Source organism: Thamnophis sirtalis, unplaced genomic scaffold, assembly GCF_051295495.1.
Source record: "Thamnophis sirtalis isolate CommonGarterSnake01/CBP01778 unplaced genomic scaffold, rThaSir2_p1.2 scaffold_12, whole genome shotgun sequence".
Classification (NCBI taxonomy): Eukaryota; Metazoa; Chordata; class Lepidosauria; order Squamata; family Natricidae; genus Thamnophis; species Thamnophis sirtalis.
The window spans coordinates 31,194,399-31,215,752 of record NW_028261392.1 but is presented as its reverse complement, the minus strand read 5'-3'; the positions used below and the strand labels follow the sequence as shown (position 1 = coordinate 31,215,752).

The 21,354-nt window shown below is 39.4% G+C and overlaps 1 protein-coding gene across 3 annotated transcripts in view; it reads left to right on the top strand.

The window, feature by feature from the left end:
- Nucleotides 1–21,354, top strand: part of LIMS1 (LIM zinc finger domain containing 1) — a 78,703-nt gene that overhangs the window by 26,096 nt on the left and 31,253 nt on the right. Inside the window, exon 1 of one of the 3 annotated variants that reach the window (XM_087726737.1) lies at nucleotides 10,570–10,781. The exons of 1 other annotated variant lie outside the window; for it this stretch is intronic. In XM_087726737.1, the coding sequence (XP_087582863.1) occupies nucleotides 10,675–10,781 (107 nt within the window). In that variant the 5' untranslated portion in view covers nucleotides 10,570–10,674. Of the gene's footprint in view, nucleotides 1–10,569; nucleotides 10,782–21,354 lie in introns of those variants that run through there. One more of the 3 variants, XM_014057854.2, reaches the window with a different exon arrangement.

The window sequence follows — 21,354 nt, the reverse complement described above, 5'->3', positions numbered from 1 at the left end:
TTTGTAAAGTAGTAGATGGTAGAATTGCAGGACTTTTTCTGTCCTTTTGTTATACTGTTGGCTTTAAGAACTTTTCTCACCTCCATCTAAATAGAAAATGCTTTTCTTCCAAAGTCAGACCTTGATTTACATATCCTATCCATCACCTTCATGGAACTCAAATGGTTGAAGGACATGACGCTCTTATTATGTCTGAGATTATGTTATGTTGTGAGATATATTTCTGGAATAGAGGGGAGAGGGAGGATAAATTTTTGAGCAAGAAAGTAGAACCTCCCTGTGCCAACAATTTCTAAAATTGAAAATGATGTTGATGCAATCGGAGAGTTGGAGCCTTTGTTTATTTCCTTTTAAGTTAAGTTCAGTATGAAAAATAATGGGAAGTGGTTTGCATAGTCACATTGGCTTTTATCACCTCCCAGCAGTGACCAAGAGGAAGTCTGGTCAATGCTAAATGCTCAGCCTAACTAAAGCAATGTACGGATCGCATTTATTCATTAGATCTTTTGTAAACCAGTAATACTATGTGAGTATTGGTACTTTCCTGTGTTTTTTTTTTAAAAGAAGACAAATTCGTCTGCTTTGAATTACTGTTTAAAGCTTTCTCTTCTTGTTTCAAAATATATATATCTTAGCCTTATATGAAAATCTAGACATTTCTAGAGAAGTGAGAAGCAGATTATCTGATGGGTGAGTTATTGCAGTTAATCTCTTTACATCTGGTAGTACTGCCTTCAGTTGTGCTTTTGATCCTATGTTCTTAATTATGCCTCTTTGAATGTTACTTAACATCTGTAGAATGTGTGTGCATGCATGCGTGTGTGTGTGTGTGTGTATGTGTGTGTGTAGATAGATATAAATGGATAGACAGACAATGTACACCTTCTCCTGAAGATCTGTAACAGGGTATTCTTTGTATGATGTGCTCAACTGGAAGCTAGATAATCTGTTACGATGGTTTTAACTTGGATTACTGAACTAAGAAATGGATTGTACTCAATGGTCCCCTGTCTTCCAACTCAGGGATTCTCTGACAAGCAGGAAATAGTATTATGGACCGGATTCCTTATTGCACCTACTCTACAGTACTTCTGATTCCCACAGGAAGAGTGAAGTTAGTCTAAAGTAGTTCTGGGCTAGCCACGTTTACTCTTATGGGAAAGCAGAGCTGTCTGGTTATCTGGCTAGTTTTAGAATGGAAGCTCATTTCAAAGCTATTCCAAGCACAGGAAAAGTTTAATATCTTGTTACTTGGCAGAGTCACATTACATTACAGATAGTCCTCAACCTGGAACTTCTGTCGCTATGGATGTGGTTGTTAAGTGAGTTGTGCCCAATTTTATGAACTTTTATTGTGGTCGTTAAGTGAGTCACCATGCTTGTTCCCAGTTGACTTTGCCTGCCCCCTGGGAAGATTGCAAATGATGATCATGTTAACCCAGGACTGCCAGAAATACCTATTGGTTGCCAAGTGCCTAATTTTTTTATCTTGTCACTGCAGGGATGCTGTGATGGTTCTAATTTTGAGGACTGGTCACTTTTTTCAGCATTGTTGTAACTTTCAGTGGTCATAAATCAAGGATTATGTGTAATTTCATTTTAGCTTTTCTGTGATATCTGAAGCAACCTTGTAGATAGATCATTATGGTTACATTTGCATGTAATATTTTAAAAGAAGTATCTTGATAATCATGTGTAGCCTGAAGTAGTCTATAATTTCCTCCTAGTTTTAAGGCAATAGCAATTCAAGAAAAGTGAATAAATTTTAAGAGGAGCACGATCATAGTTTTTAATTATTTATGTCTTTCCTTCTGGCGATTACAGGGATAAATATTCTGTTCTTTACTCATTGTAAAGAAAAAAATTCAACTGATAGAATAACAGATTTGGAAGGGACCTTGGAGGTCTTCTAATCCAACCTCCTGCTTAGGCAGGACACACTATGCCACTTCAGACAAATGGCTATCCAACATCTTCTTAAAAACTTCCAGTATTGGAGCATTCACAACTTCTGGAGGCAAGCTGTTCCACTGATTAATTGTTCTAACTGTCAGGAAAATTCTATTTATTTTTACCTTGGTTCTCTCCTTGATTAGTTTTCATCCATTGCTTCTTGTCCTCCTTTCAGCCTGCCTTTGGAATTGGAACTTTGTGGCTGCCTCTTAGGAATTGGAACACTGCTATCAGGTCTAGTCCTTCTTGGTCACGTAAACCAACTGACCCATTATTTCTATGTTGCTGAAAATATTTTTTTCTCTGCTTTTTGTTTTAATATATTTTTACAGATGGCCACATGAATCCTTTTTTTCCACAAGAAAGGCTTCTAATTCTGACAGTTTTTATAGCTTTCTCTGACTAGTGCCTTCCAGAAAGATACTAAGTCCCCAAACTTACTTATTTATTCAATAATGTTTGCAAGTTGATCAATGCTGCAAACTTTTATAAATGTAAATTTTCCAATTTCATTGTGTTTGAGGTTTGGTGACTTTAATGAAGTTAAATGCTTGGAATTTAATAAGTGGTTGCTAAGAGTTGACACTGACTTGACAACACATCAATCAATCAATCAATCAATCAATCAATCAATCCTCTGTATAAAGTAGATTGTAGAACTACAAGAAAGCTTTAGGGTTAGAGTTAAAACTAACTTGATACATATGAAATGAACATTAATTGAGAATCATAGGAAATCAAATGTTATAGACCAGTGAAAATAAAAAGGAACCTAAAGAGAGTGTGGGTTGAAGCATTAAACTGTGTAATATGTATACAGTTTTGTATGGCTCATGTTGCCATAAAACATAATAACCAGGGACATGCAGTCACTAGATGCAGGGGAGGCGTAGCCTCACCAGTCATGAGGAAAAGGAAAGAATTTTAAAGAATTTTTTAAAAAATAATTAAAGCCAAGGTAGTTGCTGCCAGATTCCAAGTCACAGTGGCTTGGAGTCTGCTTAGTGTTAACTATAGGAGGAGGCGAGAGAACTATGGGCCTCCTGTGCATAAGCAATTTTTCGCCTTTTAAGAGTTAAGCAAGGGTTAAAAAGCGAAAAATTTTGTATGCAAAGGAGGCACATGTTCTCTCGCCTCATGTAGAGGGCATTTTTAGAGGCTTTTTAGAGTTCTCTGGGAGCAACTAGCTCAGTCTGACTCAGAGCTCTGGCCTTTCATGAGGGCAGGCAAAGCAGAGTTGAAATCCTCTCTGAAACAGCTGGAAAAGGTGCGTGTGTGGGGAGGGGGGAGGAATTCAAAAAGTTTGATTGCATGCAGAACCACGTTGCCTTTTCAAAAACACACACACACACACACACACACACACACACACACACAGCTGGATAAAAGTATATAAGCCCAGCTTCACTGAAAAGGCAACATGATTCACCTGCAATCAAAGGCTCCGATCGGAAGGCAGCAGGGGAATGGTGGGGGGCGTGATAAGGCAGAGGAGCTGCTTTCAAGCCTTTGGAAAATATATCCAATCCAACTTCTGTGTTTGTGTTTGTTTGAGAGTGAGTGAGTGAGAGAGGGATCCAACCTCTCTGTGTGCATGTGTCTGTTTGAGAGAGGGGGGAGGGAGGGAGAGAGGGATGAAGGAGGGGGAGGGAGAAGAAAAAGAATGATGGAAAACTTATTTTGCAAGGGGGGAAAATGCTGCCACTTTAAATTGGAACTGAGCATGCCTGGCTGTGGAATTCTGGGAGTTGAAGTCCACAAGTCTAAAAAAATGGCTGCCTCACCAGCCATAAAGCTCACCGCACGTCACTGGTAATAACTGTTCTATCAGCAGAGGGAGATGTTGCAAAACTTACCATAGCAATAGCACTTAGATTTATATACCACTTCATAGTGCTTTACAGCCTACTCTGAGCAGTTTACAGAGTCAGCGTATTGCCCCCAACAACTTGGGTCCTCATTTTACCCACCTCAGAAGGATGGAAGGCTGAGTCAACCTTGAACCTGGTGAGATTAGATCTGCCAAACTGCTGACAGCTGGTGAGCAGCAGAAGTAGCCTGCAGTATTGCACTCTAGCCACAGTGGCACTGCGGCTCTAGGAAGTGTTATCACAAGCAAAGACAGAAAACCTCAGGATGGAAGCAGAGAGGATTGTTGCTCACTGCTTACCCACAATGCATATATTTTTTTTGGTTATATCTCCAATATTTAGACTCATCTAGGATATCAAGAATTGTGGACCTTTTCTGCATAAGGAAGCTCAAAAGAATTTTCGTATAGACCTGAAAAGACAATGCTTTCCTTTTTTTCTTATGTTAGTAGTATGGCTACACTGTCACCACTAATACACATACATACATACATACATACATACATACATACATACATACATACATACATTGATTGTTCTTGTTAAAATTAACATTTTAAAAATAAGCAAATAATTCATTTTGTATTATTTTATAACATGTCATTACTTCATTCACTTTTAATTTTAGCTGTTTTATATTGATAAATATCTCTGTTCCTGTCTGCAAAACATATTGTCTTAGTGTAAACTTTCAGTCTAAACCATGCATGGGGAGGACACTTGAAAATATGATCTAGTGTGGGGAAAACATTGGCTTTCATTACACCTTGCTGACACTGTTGTGCTCTGAATATGCCTCGCTTGAAAAGGCGTTGTTGTTCTCATTATTCTTTAAAAAAACAGAATGTGGTTTCACATCTCATACCACCATACAATCTCTAATGCAGGGTAAAACACTTGTAATTAAATTAAGGCGCTTGTAGGAAAAACTACTACTGTCGATCAGAAATGCCTGCAGTTTGGTGGTTCGAATCCCAGCACTGCGTAATGGAGTGAGCGCCCATTAATTGTCCCAGCTTCTGCCAACCTAGCAGTTTGAAAGCATGTAAAAATACCAATAGAAAAATAGGAGCCACATTTGGTGGGAAGGTAACAGCATTCCATGCACCCTCAGCATTTAGTCATGCAGGCCACATCTTTGGGCTTTGAAACAAAGATGAGCACTGCCCCCTAGAGTCGGGAATGACTAGCACAGAGGTAGGTTGCTCCTGGTATGGCCTGGATCGGGCAAACTGGTAGCAACGGCAGAGGGAGGCTTCACCAACCTATCCAGACGCTTCTGCGCACAAGCGCACAAGAACGAACTAGTATTTTAAAGTAGTAGTTAATGGAAACTCATCACTGGACTACCACCTATATGCGATGGGAATTTTTAGTTTTAGGACAAGCTAATAAGGTTCCATCTTACTTTTATTAATACCTAAGTGCCTTGAATAATTACCAAGCAAATGTTTCTTCCTATTGAAATCTTTAGTAAAATGTGATTACACAGTCCGAAGAGAAATGAGCTGGAGTCACTGAATTTCAGGAGATTGTGATTTCTGTAGGAGACTTTCTAGTCGAGAATTGGTTAATCTTAAATTGTTTTGTACCTTGGCTGGTTTCAAAGTTACAGGGCTGGTTCTCTGTTTATTCTTGCCTGTTGTACCAGGAACCACAGAATTGTGGATTTGTCTGATAAGTAAAATATGGGACTAAAAGAAGATAAATCAAGGATATTATGAAAGAGACTAGGAAAAAAAATTGTTTCAAGCCAAATAAAACAAGCACTGAGCTGAGCTTGCCAGTTGGGCTGCTCCACCCCTACCATCTTGGGGCAACAAAATAGAAACATATTTTATAACAGAAACTGTAGCAACGTGACCAGTTTTCTCTCTTCTTCCAGCATATCTCCTTCCTTGAGCTTCTTTCCTTTTTTTTCCCCATGAATTGCCATTGTCTAGGCCAGAGGCCTTCAAACTCAACAACTTTAAGATGTGTGGACTTCAACTCCCATAATATGCAGGTAATCATATTACCTGCATATTCATCTAAGCCAGTGTTTCTCAACCTTGGTAACTTGAAGATGTCCGGACTTCAACTCCCAGAATTCCCCAGCCAGCGAATGCTGGCTGGGGAAATCTGGGAGTTGAAGTCCGGACATCTTCAAGTTGCCAAGGTTGAGAAACACTGATCTAAGTGTTTTACTTCAGCTAAAACAGACACCCAGGGCTGCTTATTTAAAATCACTAAAACAAGACAGTCCTTGCCTTTCGGCACAATCTAAGTGGGAGGACAGGAAAAAGGAGCGAGGGAGGAAAGAGGCAAAATGCCAGTTCTGGAATATTATACAGTAATGCTTGATAACCTGAATAGAAATAGCTCGGAGGTAATGTTTCAGCGGAAATGAAATGATCTTATTTTTCCCATTTCCTCTGGTTGGTTGCATAAAAATTCAAAAAATTATTAAAGAATGTGGTGTTGAAGGTAACAAAGAGAAACTTCCATGTAAGAAGTCCAGGAAGAGAACCAAAACTGCCTATGATAAGGGAAGAAGGAGTCATGGATTTGTGTCAATATGGAATATTTATCCTGAAAATTAAAATTTCTTACAGAGGCACTTTTGGATCAGTTGGACCTTTTTTTTAAATTAGTTTAAATAATATTTTGAAAACACTGATAATGTACTTGATCATCTTTTTAGCATTTCTTGACGAAGATCTATGTTGTTATTTTGAAAAATTAAATTTCCTTTAAATTACTGCAATGGAATTCTTGTCTTCTTTGCTGCCATTAAATTGCAAGAGTTAATTAGCAACTTCCTAAAAGGGAAATAACTACAAAGCAAGAGAATTTGGGAAGAGAAGCTATTGAAGGAGAGGGAAAGACTATTTACACTAGACAGTAAAAAAGGAGGAAAACAAAAATCAGTGAAATTTAAAATGCACTTTAAAAGTCATTCTATAATTATGCACATAAGAGTAGTTCTGTTGATATGCTTATTGAAAGTGAAACAATTTCTTACAGTACACCATGTATGTTCTGTTGACATAACTATACTGTTAAATAAAGTTTTAATTATTTACTGGATCAGTGGTGGGTTGCAGGTGGTATGCCCCGGTATGCGTGTACCTGCCGAGGTACTGAGAGCACCAGGTATCGTTCTGGTATGGTGCTCCGGAGGACCCACCCACCCGCCCATCCTCCTTACCTGTATTTGAGCTCTTTGGTGCTTCCGCACATGCACACGGAGCATATAGTGCCTGCGCAACACTCCGCCAAGCAGCTGGAGCATCACAGAGGTGTCGCAGGAGGTAAGGACGCATGTATGCACTGCGCATGTGCTGCACACATTCATGTGATGGACGCCAGGCTCCATTGCACTGTACCGGTTGCAACGGGATCCAGAACCCACCACTGTACTGGATTCACATATTGTACTAAGTGACAATGTGATTGGTACAATTTCAATTTACCTAATATTGTCTGAATCAGCCAATTGTGATTTATTCTTTAAATCACAGTAAAGCCAGCTTATTTATTTATTCTTTGTACATGGTTTGTACTGGTTACATGCATATTCTGCCTTGTCTTATACATAGAAGTGCATCCATAGAAGTGTGAATATTTGTTGGAAACCAATAAGCTGTTTAACGTTCCAGAAGAAAGATTTGAGTTGCCTCACAATCAAAAACAACTTTATTTTCCATAAGCCATTTAGGGATTGTCGTTTCCAACCTAACCCGTTCTTAAAGAAGCGCTCTGATGAAAATATTTGCAGACTTTGCATAAATTGCTAAGACTTTCCTTAAAATGAATAGTTAACTGTTCTGTCCCAAGCCTCTAATATATACTGACGCAGACTTGGCTGTCTGCCACAACTAAGGAGGGAGATAAGCAACCCCTTGGCTAGGACCCCCCCAAAATATCTCCCAATCTTTCTCTACGCCTGGATTATTAAACTGTTGTTTCCTGCAAAATTACCCTCCCGTCGCCCCACCTATAAGCTCTCCGGGAGGGGCCAATCAGTAGCCACCTGTTCCTATTTCCTTCTGTGAACCTTTTTCCAAAGCTGCTCCCTCCTCCTCTCAGCCCTATGCATACGTACGTCAGGGACAGCCTCTCTCTGTTCTTCCTCACTGCTCCCTGACTCAGACGCCATCTGGTGGCCAAAAGGCCTCTTTATTCCCTACTTTGGCTCCGAACACCCCCCAGAGTCTTCCTCAGCCTCCAGGGCAGTCCCATAGTGTTCATCGCTGTCAGATTCCACCAACAGCTCAGCCGGCCACTGTTGGGCCACAACAGTTAACTGTATCAGATTATACATTTTCTAAATGAGGAACTGTCATAAATTGCTTGGTGTACACTCAGCCCATAGATTTGCTAATCATTGTTTTCTTAGGCACAGGGAGAACGGTACTAGGCAGAGACTTTTTTTATTGCCATGTGTCTAAATTAGGGGGGGTAAAACTCATGGTCTGCGGGGTGGATGCATCACATGCTGGCTCCACCCCGCCCAGTTTAACAAAGGAGAAAAAAAATCCACGATACGTCATCTGACAATGCAAGTTTGCCACCTCTGGTCTAAATCTAAACATCACTTCTCTCTATGAACAGTGTTTGCAGTCTGCTCAAAAAAAATAAATCCTGCCAGCTTGTTTTCCCTGAATATAACAAGTGTGGTTTTGTTTAATAAGTCTTTCCCAGCATATTAGGAGTGTCCATGAGAAATGGGAGCAAAAAAGGGACAAAAATTTCAGTTGCACATTTGCAGCTGTGATCTTAACTTTCCCCCCACTGTTGTCACATTTCAGACCTAAGACTAAGGAAGGGGAGTTTTCCATACCTAAATCCTTGAGATGAAGAGCATGTAGGTAATATAGAGTCAATCATAGTTTTAGATACATAGTCACATTTTGTACCCCGTTTCCCCAAACATAAGACCTCCCCAGATAAGCCCAATTGGGCTTTTGAATGCATGCGCTAAAATAAGCCCTTCCCCGAAAATATTGCAACACAGTAGCAGCCATGAGGTGACCACACTCGCTGCCTCCTGCACCTCAAAAATAATAAGACGTTCCTGAAAATAAGGCCAAGTGCTTATTTCAAGGGTCAAAAGAAAATAAGACCCTGATTTATTTTGGGGGGGGGGACACGGTAATTTGAGCTTTTAAAATTATAACATCATAAAGAGTATGGGCTAAGTATTCTCTGTTTCTGAAGTAAAGGTGCTATATGACATTTCTCTTGAGTTCTGTACATAGTAACTCATGAGTTACCAGTTTCAAAAATGAATTTGAAATAAAAAGATGTAACTGTTCTGATACAAGAAAAGCAAAGTATCTTTTATGGTGGTATCATTATAGAATTTAACCACTAGATGTCACTGGACTTATTCATATGTGGGTAAATTCAATGTTTAGTGTTTAAGTAAGGTTTTTTTCATCCAGGGAACAGAAAAATGATAAAATCTAACCTTTGTGATTTCAGAGCCGTTCATGTTTAGGCAACATGTGGATTTTTTTTGCTATAAAATATATTAATGGATTTTCTCATGGCGTTTTCTTTTTTTAATGATTTTTTTTAAAGAATAAGGTACTTTTATTTAGGATACATCTGTTCATGGCCATTAAAATCTGGATAGAAGTTAGATGTTCATCAGGAGTTTACTTGGGAAATATCCATTGTGCAAAAAAGGGGGTGGAGGTGGGAGACTCAAAGCCTTCATGTTGTTTTTGAGGCCTCCTAAAGACAACTGGGCACTTAATGAAACTAGATACAGGATTAAACGGGTCTTTGATTTGTCCCACCAGAGCTGCTCATATGCTCTTATGTCACTGAATAGTTCCCCAAAATCTCTTGATTGATTTTGAGCAAAAACCTAAGTTGTATAAATTGTTTTTTAAAAAAATAACAACATTCCATCCTGTGGCACCTTAAGGACAATCCATTATCTTATAATATGGGTGTTGGAAATAATTTTGCTTCTGCATTTTGATAGTCGTGCACTGCTGCTTTTAAATTTTGGACTCAGTTTTAGTCAATTTGTATCTTATTGAAAATTAGAAGAGCTGGTTCTTTCTTTCAGTGTTAAATGACTTGGAAATCTCTATCAATTTCTTTAGCAGGAAATCCTTTTATTTCTTTCTAGTTTTTATAGTCTCTTGTGGTTAGCTTTTGATGCTGCTACGCAGAACCAGAATACTGACAAAGTTGTCCTCTATCCACCTCTCAATTTGGCTTCATTTTTTGTTGTTATTTTGCATTTTGAAGGAATGTTGAAGAAAAAAGTAAAGAACATTTTCATCCATTCATTCCCTTTCATTACCCTTTGCTTCTGTTTTAGCTGATCAGATTAATTCATTCTAGACTTAATTACACTAGGGTTCCATTTTGATGGATCAGATAAATACATACTAAAACTTCCCTAGATTAATAAAGTACTCCCATGTTTCTTTTTCTACCAATTCAAGGTAGGGGGACAGTTTAGTTGGCTGAAACTTTTGTCTGATTGTGAGAGGCAGAAATAGAATTTAAGAGGTTTTGCTGCTGCTAGCTTCGCTGGTTTCAGCAGCCTTTTAACACAGTTAAATGGCCTGATTTGCATTTGTTCTAGGTTCAAATCAGTTGCCCTCCGCTTACCCCTACGAGCATCCCTTAGATATGAGGCTTGCTGTTAAAAGGAAACGCAGTGTTCTTCTAGAGGGTGTGTACTTATGAGAAACAGGAAGCAGCTCAGCAACTGCCTGTGTAGAGTGAATTCTAGTGCAGGTGTGTAGACGCACTGCTTCACGTACTTTTTCCAAGCATCTTGGCAGCTGGGCTGCCATTCAGCAGGAACTCTTCTGGGGGGAGAAGAGGGTAGAGCAGAATGACTACGTTGCAGCTGAAAGAATTATCTCATTCAGGTCTATACAGGAGAAGACGGGATCGCCCAGATAGTCTGGGTCTTCAGGAGTTACCTGAGCAGAAGCTAAGGTGAGTGGTAAAACGTATTAATGGTTAACAAGAGCTCAGCACATGGTTTATTTCTGCAATTGTTTTAGCAAAAATAATCACTTACACGTTGGTGGATTGTGAGAACATTACTTGCAAGACATGCATGATCGGAAATAGTCACGAAGCAGATAATTTTGGGTGGAGTTAAGAGAAAAGGGCTTTTGGAAAGCAGCTTATTAGTTTGTTCATTAACCTAAATGCTACACAAGTATTAGCAAGTGACAGTACAAAGTGGCCACAGACCTTGGATTAGTTTACTTTTTTTCACAATGTTTGAGTGTTGGACAATATTTGAAAAATAATACTTAGTCAGCAAAACACGGTTGCAAAGAAAGAATGACTTCCTTTAGGGAGCTGAATGGGTTTCATCTATTATTCAAGAGGGGATTTCGTTTTTTAAAAAGATGCGTTACTTGTTAGTTCATGCTCTTCTTTTTTCCTTTTTGGACTGGATATTTTTTATTGAAATGCTTCTGACAAAAGAATGCAGTAAAACCACTTACAGCGGAAAGATAACAAAAAAAAAAGAGTAATATTTGTGATACGGGCTGGAGTCCAAAAATTGAATACCTTTTTAAACTCAACATGACTTTTTTTCCTTCCACCAATAAATATTCTTTTAAAAATACTGACTTTTAAAATATAGGTCAGTGAAAAATCCTGTCTCTTTTTAAAATGAACTCAATGTTTTGGATCATAACTAGTGCCCTTTTATCCTACAATTCAAAAAAAAGAGGGGAGAGAACACTATGGGTAAATGTTATCACAGGCATGAATTGAAAGGAAAGGATGTCTATAGAAATATAGTTTGCTCAATTCTTTAATGTCAATAATAAAATTGCAAAACTGTTAGTGGTGCTTAATAAAACAAAACAGCGTGTAAAAATAAAAGATACTTATTAAAAAAACCTGCCCAGTTCAGAAAGAGGTTTAGAGGATAGCTGATTTACTGGTAACCACAACCACTATGTGCCCCCCCCCCCACAAGCCCTAGAAGTGAGGAGGTTTTTTTTAGCCAAACACCATCTATTACTTGTGAGAAATGTCACAAGGTTTGGGAGAATCCCAATGCAGCTTGATATAAGTATAAGTATAATCTTTATTGTCACTGTACTTAAATACAATGAAATTGGTTGATATACAAATTGTCCTCATTAGTAATCATTCGTTCAGCAACCAGAGTTATGACATTGCCATAAAAGGAGATTTATGGGGGTCCTTGAAGTTGTGGCCTTCATACCATCCCTCCAGTTCGATCACGATTTAGTTGCTTGGCAGCCAACATGTATTGACAGCTCATTGACTTCACTGTCTCTCAGCTTACTCGCCTTCACTCTTGTATGTATAAAATGAAGAGAGGACTCCCAGAGAAAAAAAGGCAGGATTTAATTCTAATAAATGAATAAATAATATGTAGACTAATGACAGGCAACCCGTGAGCCTTGAAACATTATAGATTCTGTTCTTCTTCAGACTCAGCCAGATTGGTCAGTTGCAAAGAATTGTGGAAAGTGGCATTGCTGGTTTAGTGTCTTGTATTAGACATATAAGAAAGACCCAGATTCAAATTGTCACTCAGCATAATATAAGTTTTGCTATATCTCAGTTTTGTCTTTATTTTGTAGAGGAGAATAATAACGATCATTTGCCAACCCAATTGCTTTAAAGAAAGGGTAGGAGATACATAGCTTACACGTATGGGAATTTGGATTGCTTCATTTAATTTAAATATTATTTATTTAAAAATAATTTTTTAAAGTTGTTTTTCATTGCAAATTGGTTTTTATCTTCTTTGGGTTTGCTTTTAAAAATGAATGACTGTAGAAACTGAATATATTACAAAGTTGTGAGCATTTCAAAAATTAGAATAAGAATGATGTTTGGGGGGGAGACATTGATGTAACTCTCAGAATTAATCTTCAGGCCAACATTTAAGTATTAAATAAAATACTTGTGGTGCATCTTGGAAGTATTCTGCAGTTTCATTGGTCATCTTTTCCTTTCAATAAGCTTTTCAGGGAAAACATTAAATTTATTCACAAAACTTGTGATTCCTTTTAGCCATGATTAAACCCAGCTGTCTACCTTCTTTGAGATATATTGCATCTTAATTACAAAGTGATCCATTTACAAATAAACATGTGCAATTAACTACGTGCAGCTCAGGAAACATCCGTTATAACTACATTTACAAGAGGTTCGTGCAAATTGGCATGCTAACGGAGTTGGTGCAAAAGTGCATTATCTTGGACTTTATGGCTGCACATTGAGAAATTACTCTATGCTGAATTTAGGTCAGAATAGTGTTCCTGTGGGTGTATATAGTAAATTCACAGTTTTGGGTCATTCTTCAGGAAAACCACAGTTTGGGTGAGGCTGTTTCTTAAAAAAAAAACTTTGATAAAGGCCTAACTATGATGTTGTGTTTACCTCTTAAAAAGAATGGGTGGACGGAGAGACAGACAACAGATGACAGACAGACAGATATATTTCACTCTATTTCTCTTGTCCCCCCACTTTAAAAATGCCTTTCTGATGCAAATTGAATGATTGTATTTGAAGTTCAGTACAAGTTGCCACTAGCTTTGGAGTTAAAAGTTAAGACAATTTCAATGTAACCTGTTATTAGGATATGAATTACAGTTGTGCCTTTAGGCCTTATCTGAGAGCAGGAAACCACTATTTTGGAAGGGGTGTGTATGTGTGTTTATATATGTGTATATATGATAATCTGAGAAAGAGAGAGTCTTACAAAAATACACGTTTCTTCTGTGGCCTTTTCCATTTCTCTTTCAAAAACACTGCCTGCTGTTTTCCTTCTATTACTGACATTCACTTTGGTTTTATGTGGTTGCAAAGCCTGATTGTATCTATTGTATTTTCATTGCTCAGAGGCTTGACTAAGTGTGGAGCATTGCCAGGGGTGAGGTCCTGCCAGTTCTAACCTCTTCTATAGTAGAGGTTCCACAAATCTTCAGTGCCGTTTAGAACTAGTTCCAGCTCCCTCCCCCCGCCCATCATCAAGATGAAGAGCGAGAGAAGGAATTCTGGGAGTTGAAGTCTACAAGTCTTAAAGCTATCAAGTTTGAACACCCCTGGGTTTTATTTTTTCTAAAGGGTTAGGGGTGCAAGGGTCTTGTAACTTGACAGCTTTAAGACTTGCGTGCTTCAAATGCCAGAATTTCTGAGCCAACATTTTGGTTGCTAAGCAAGAGCGTTGTTAAGTGAGTTTCACCACATTTTACAAGTTGGCCATGCCCACCCAGTCACATGGCCAGCAAGCCACTCCCACAAAGCAGCCACACCTACAGAAGAGGTTCTAAAAATTTTGAAACCCACCACTGAGCATCACAGCCCTTCCTCCCATCCTCCCCTTACTTGTCCTTGTCTTTACCCGTAGCATGTTGCTTAATCATTCTTTTAAAATGCCTTCAGAGTTACTCACTAGTCCCAGAGTACAAGATGACAGCAACAAGGAGTTATGTTATGCTGTGTTTGGTCACTCATGGTGAGAAAAGTATGCTGGAGGTAAGTCAGCCTCCTTTCAGATGGAAGAACAAGTATGTGGCAACAATACCTTGAGTGAAACTGGCTTATCTGTCCTGTGCAGCACATTTTATGGCCTTTTAAGAAAAAGCCAAGGGTGATTGATAGGTTGACCCAAAGAAGTTTTTGAATATGAAGTTAGAAAAAAAGTGCACATAGAGACACCTGAGAGACTACAGATATTATAATTCTGGAATGCTGTTCCTAGAAGCAACTGCATTTTAGATTCAGACTTTAAATTTTAAAGTCAATTTCATGCAGTAGTTAAGAAAAAAGAATAATCAAACCCTATTATTCCCAACTTGCTGTTCTCTTCCTAGAAAATGAATGTAAACTAAGCAAAAGGAGTTTGTCCTTTTTTTTAGTTTGTGGCCAGGAAATTTGATTTCATTTTCAGATAAATGGGCATCTTTCTTTTGCGATCAACTGATAGGTATAATGTAGCTTAGGGGAGGAAGTGGCATAAGGGAGGAATCACAGCTCAAAGGAATATTGTTTGTATCTTTTTTATATGTAGTAGTTCTCTTGATTTACCGTAATTCCTAGCATCTCTAGTTGTGGAGATCAGATGGCTGTTGATTTGAAGTCTTCTTGAAAGTTTAGAGTTGTGACCACAGCTACATAAACAAATGAAAATCTAATCTGGTAGAAAGCTAATGTACATATTAGCATTTCTCTGACAAATATGGCAATTCACAAACAAACTAGGACATTCTGTGTGGAAGTTGATGTAGAAACCTAGTTTAGGCTAGTTTTAGCTGGTTCAGGTTAACATTTGTTCTTCCACAATATTAAGAAATTCTAAGGTTCCCCCTTTGCTTTGCTTTGCTTTGCTTTGCTTTGCTTTGCTTTGCTTTGCTTTGCTTTGCTTTGCTTTGCTTTGCTTTGCTTTGCTTTGCTTTGCTTTGCTTTGCTTTGCTTTGCTTTTATTTTATTTTATTTTATTTTATTTTATTTTATTGATCATTCCTTTTCAAGAAAGACTCATTTTAGGCAAGCCTGGTCTTTTCCTGATGCTCACAATTCCATTGACCATATTTGCTTGGGTTAATGTGAAAACCAGCAATTTATTTCCTTAGTAAGGGAAAAGGTTTTCCAATAGATTCTTGCAAAACTTACTATATAGCCATACTATGTCTCATTAAATTAATGATGAAATAAGTTTTTATGCATTCTGTCAAATGAGAACTTAAACTAAGCTGTTTGTGCTTGGCTTATTAGATATTCATATAAGACTATTTATATTGACTTCTATATTGACATTTTTAAAAATGTCAATATTTTCTCGTATATTGTTTGGGAGAGATTCTGCCTACTAGAAACTAAGCATTTCATTTCTAATCAAATCTCCCTTCATTTTATGCTGCCACAGAATTGGCTTTGTCCTACATTTCCATATTAATCAAAAACCTTAGATGAAAATTTCTGAACAGGTTCATGTTGAAAAGGCAGTCTACTGCGAACTCAACGTGCTGGGATTTTACCAGTAAGAGCATGCATTTTGAATTTATGACCCCAAACAAATTAGAAGCTAGTATAATGAATGACTCACTGGAGAAGAGTCTAATGCTGGGAAAGATTGAGGGCAAAAGAAGAAGGGGATTGACAGAAAATGAGTTGGCTGGATGGAGTCACTGAAGCAGTAGGTGTGAGCTTAAATGGACTCCAGAGGATGGTAGAGGACAGGAAGGCCTGGATAAACATTATCCATGGGGTTGCAATGGGTCAGACACAACTTCACAACTAACAACAATATCATAATTAATATAAGAGCAGTGCAAAGTCCATATTTTATGTGAAGCTTTTAGTGTCACACAGGAGCACAATATTTTGAAAATGTTACAATTAGCCTAGATCTAATTCCTAACTATTGTTGTTTTAAGTTTTATATATATTGCTATGCTGGTGTGTGTAGAGATAGACACACTACAGAGAGAGAGAGGGAGAGGGGGCGGGGAGAGAGAGAGATCCTATATACGTCAATGTTTTGTACACATCCCCAGTGTCCTTGAAAAAAGTTTGTTTAATAAATCCACTCTCTCAACATTCCTTAAACAACTACTGAAACTTCTTATGGGTTATCTGCTGAATATGAATTAGCCTTGGCTAGCCTGTTTACATTCTGATCTAGTAAACAGTGAGTTTTCCCAGCATTCTGAAATGGAAGACTTGTCCTTTCAAAAATTTTAAAATGGAGCAAATTATTGCTTTTACAACATGGCATATTATTCAGTGGTGGGTTTCAAAAAAATTTACCTGGTTTTGTGGGCATGCTTGGTGGGCGTGGCTTGGTGGGTGTTATAAGGGAAGGATACTGTACAATCTCCATTCCCTCCCCACTCCAGGGGAAGGTTACTGCAAAATCCCCATTCCCTCCCAATCAGTTGGGTCTTGGGAGGCAGAGAATAGAGAATAGATGGGGGCGGGGCCAGTCAGAGGTGGTATTTACCCGTTCTCCAAACTGCTAAAAATTTCTGCTACTGGTTCTCCAGAACTGGCCAGAACCTGCTGAATCCCACCTCTGATATTGCTATAAGCAACATATTACAGCAAAAACCTGGTAGCTGTTCTCAGCATTGTTATTTTGAGCATTATTTGCAGCAAAGTAGAATCAGTTTGGCCTAGTGGCTAAGGCAAAGATGGGCTACAAAGCAGGAGACCATGAGTTCCCACTCTAGACGTTAAAGTCAGCTGAGCTGGGTGACTTTGGGCCAGTGGCTCTCAGCCTAATCTGCCTCACAAGGTTGTTGTTGCAGGCAACATAGGAGGAAGAAGCTGTGTTAGATATGTTCAGTGCCTTGAGGTAGCTATAAAAATAATAAAAGCAGGATACAAATAAATACATAAAATGTAATGGTTTGACTTTAAGCTTATGATCATGTGACTTAGAGTAAAGTTCCATTTAAAGCCTTCCATGAATAACAAGATATTAATGATACATTTCCAAGAGTTCATCTCTTACACTGTTTATGAGGATACCGTTTACATTTATTTTAAACTAGCCGATAACCTGGCGTTGCCTGGGTATTTATAAGGGGAAAATGTCCGGACCAAATGTAATTTCTAATGTTGGATTTTTTTTCCCCTTACCAGAGGGAGCACCCTTGTGGAGTACTGTGAAGCTGTTACCATGTCAACTCCACTGTGCTGTGCAGTAGAAGTCATTTTACAGCAGTACAGTAGAAGCAGTGGTCAAATTCAATATTTTTTCCTAGTGGGTTTTCCAGAGGAAGGGAGGAAGTGGTCACGTGTGGGTATTCTCAAAGCCTGATTGAGAGCAAACTCTTAAATACTGGTGCCTTCCAATCCTGGCCCAGTTTCCTCTCAGTCTTTCTTGGTCCAAGTACTGTTGAGAATATTCCATAGGTAGGCTTTGTTTTATTGCGATCTGTCTTTCTATTTGGCTTAATTGGGCACTTTTAAATTCTACAAATTCTAAATCCTCATTGCCCCAAGTGACAGTTCTCTGCCTTGGGCGGTTGGGGAGGGCCCTGTGGGGCATCTAGCCTCCCCCCGCGGGCCCGGAGCTTCAGCCCTATCCCTGGGATTGCAGGGGTGCCAGCTCCAGGTGCAGCTTCAGAGAGGGCAGATCCATTCATGAAATAAGCCTCTCCTTCCATGGTTAGTGAAGGTTCTCCTCACTTCACTAACCATGGAAGGAGAGGAAGCACAAAGCTTTGTCCACGGTCAAGTTTGCGTCCAGTGCCTTGACCACTTCGCTCACGTCTCGCAGGCTCTTATGGCTGCGCCACTGGCAGATAGATAACAAGGCCAAGTGGAATTTGGCGGCCGCTCCGTTCAAGGGGTCTAATCTTTTTGGGGAGGCCTCGACCCCATTCTGGTCGGGAATAAAGACAAAAAGAAGATTCTGCCATCTAACGCTAAGAAGCCCGAGACTAGGTCTCATCCTTACCATAGGCAGCATTATTAGATTACGACTATAACCAGCGTTTTTCTTCTTTCTGCTCTGACGGGCAGTTTCCCAGTTCGTCCTTTCAGGACAGAAACAGTTTCCAGCACCAGTCCAGATGGCCCTTTCGTGGAGGAGGAGGCCGTCCCTAGCGCAGGGGAAGTGACTTGAACCCGAGTCGTCCCATCAGTGGCCACCTTTCCCTCTATGCGGATCGGTGGGATGAGATCACGTTGGATGCTTGGGTCCGAGCCACAGTTTGTCACAGTCTCAGGTTAGAATTTCTCTCCACCCCCCCACCCCATCCCCGAATCTCTTCATGTTGTTCCCTCTGTCCCAGAACCTGGAGCGCCGCTGCCTGATGGATCAGGCTATCGCCCATCTTCTCGACATTCAGGCAATGGAGGCGGTTCCTCTAGAGGAACGGGGCCTGGGCCACTACTCCAACCTATTTGTGGTTCCGAAGGGCTCGGGAGGCTGGAGGGCAATTCTGGACCTCAAACATCTGAACCGTTTTCTAGTGTACAGGCGATTCAAAATGTTCTCCCTCAAGTCTATCCTTCAGGGAGTCAGGAAAGTGGACTTCTTGGCTTCAGTAGACCTCACAGAGGCCTGTCTTCACATCCCAATTCTGGTTGGTCATCGCAGGTTTCTGAGGTTCTCTCATGGGACCTGCCACTACCAGTACAGGACTCTTCCTTTCGGGCTGGCCTCGGCTCCCCGGGCTTTCATGAAGGTTCTGGCAGCTCATCTGTGTTCCATCCCAGTAAGACTCCAATGTTATTTAGACAATGTCTTGGTTCAAGCGGGGTCTCTTCCTCAGGCCATCTCGGACCTTCGGCTCACCATTCAGAGCCTTCAGAGCCTGGGTTTTTGGTGAACTTCCCCAAGAGCCACCTTTCCCCCTCCACACGCATCCTCCACCTGGGAATGGTCATAGACTCCCTGAGTCTACCTTAAAGGGACAGGCTGCAGCAGCTCTGCTGTGAATGGAGGGGGAAAGGTTCAGATTGGGTGGGCAGATTGAATAGACAGAAGGGCCAAGCAAGTGGCCAGAAAAGATGAGCGGCAACAGGATGACTAGGCGGGCATGGGCAGGGCCACCAGAGATTTTTGCCACCGGTTCAGAGAACTGAATGCTAATTATCCCTGTCAGTTCGGCTGAACCGGGCCGAACCGGAAGGATTTCACCACTGAGTAGAAGCCATAAAAAGACACACACCCTGAGAGGTGTTAGGGGTATCTTACCCCACAGTATTTTTCTCCAGAGAGTAAGTCATGTGTGTACCAAGTTTGGTTGAAATTGCTTGAGGCGTTCCAGAGTTATGCTGGTTATATATACACACACACAAATATATATATATTTGTGTGTGTGTGTGTATGTATGTCGCCCCTGGCAGGCCTGGGGCTGCTGACCTCACTGTTGAGGTCCAGCCCCAATTAGGATGAATGTATGAGGTGTTGCTATTTTAAACCGTTTTCTTTCGTTATGTGTCCGTTATGTGTCTTTTTTTCTCTTTTTTGTAAGCCGCCCGGAGTCCTTCGGGATTGGGCAGCATATAAATTTTATAAATAAATAAATAAATGTATATGTATATATAGGGAGGGAGGAAGAGAGAGAGAGATTGATTACATTCATTTAAAAATCCCCTGCATGTCATAGAATAAACTAAGTTGGAATCTTTCTCTCTGCTTAATTGGAAGACGAGGAGATTCTCTAGAGAAAATCGCAGAGCTTTATTTAATTGTGTTCTATTTACAAAATCATAATTGGCTAATATAATTGCATAAATGACATAGATTATGTAGCATGCATCAGTTGTGTTGTGACAGGCCTGACACAAATTACAGTATGTAGTTTGCCTGGTGACATAGTATCTGTGACCTAATAATTTGAATACCTTTGCATGATATATAAGAGTTTTCTCAAATATTACTCATAATATGATTGATGGAGGCAAATACAATGAACTTGCAGATTTCTTTGTGGTCATGATTATGTGGAATGTTTTCCCTTTTAGCTCACTTTTAGATGCATAGAAAAAAAAAGTATGTTTTAAGCCAAGTCCTAAACATTGCACTCATAATCATGGATTGATTTTCCTGATAAGCAGATGTAGAAAGAAGATGTACAATATGATTTTATCCATGTCCATTCAGATATAAATATGCTATACACAGTGGGACTTACTTTTTAGTAAGTATATTGTTATTAATGGAACTTCTTTTCCATTAAGTGGATATATAGTTGCATTCTCAACGGACTGGATCAAATGTGGCCATAAGTGGAAGCGTATTTAAACTGTGGAATTAATAACTTACTGAATTTAATACAACTGGTCCTAATTATTTGCAGCTTATGTACTTGTAAATTCAAATACTCACTAATATTTATTTGTACGAAAAAATCCATACTTGCAGTTTTTTTGCAGTCATTCATGGACACGCAGAATGATAAAAAGTTTGAATTCCCAGCTGATATGTTAGTATTCACTAATTCAGTGTTCACCACAACTTTATTGCACATAACTAAAGCAAATAATGGAGTTGACTGTACACCTAAGCTAGATATCATTAATTGGAACCAGACTGAGATACAATCAAACAGTTTTACAGGGAGTCATTGACTTATGACCAGAATTTCCATTGGCAAACAGTGCAGTTCTTAAGTGAGTTGTATCCAATTATATTCTTTTTTTTGTCCTGGTTGTTAAGCAAATCACTACAGTTGTTAAGTGAATTATGTCATTGAGCAAATCGAGCTTCCCCCATTGATTTGCTTGTTGGAAGCCAGATGGGAAGATTGCAAATAGTGATCACATTGATCTGAGGGTGAAACAATTCTAAATACATGCCGGTTGCCAAACGCCCAAATTTTGATCACATGACCATGAGAATGCTGTGGTGGTCATAAGTACGAGGACCAATTGTAAGTCCTTTTTTTCAGTGCCGTTGTAACTTAAAAAAACATTGGTTTTTCAAATGCTTGTAAATTGAGGACTACCTGTATATTCTCCATCTCTCTATAAGTAAATGTTACAAGTTTTGTAGCATATTAAAGTTGGGCCCATTTTGATGGCACATTCTACATGTAGA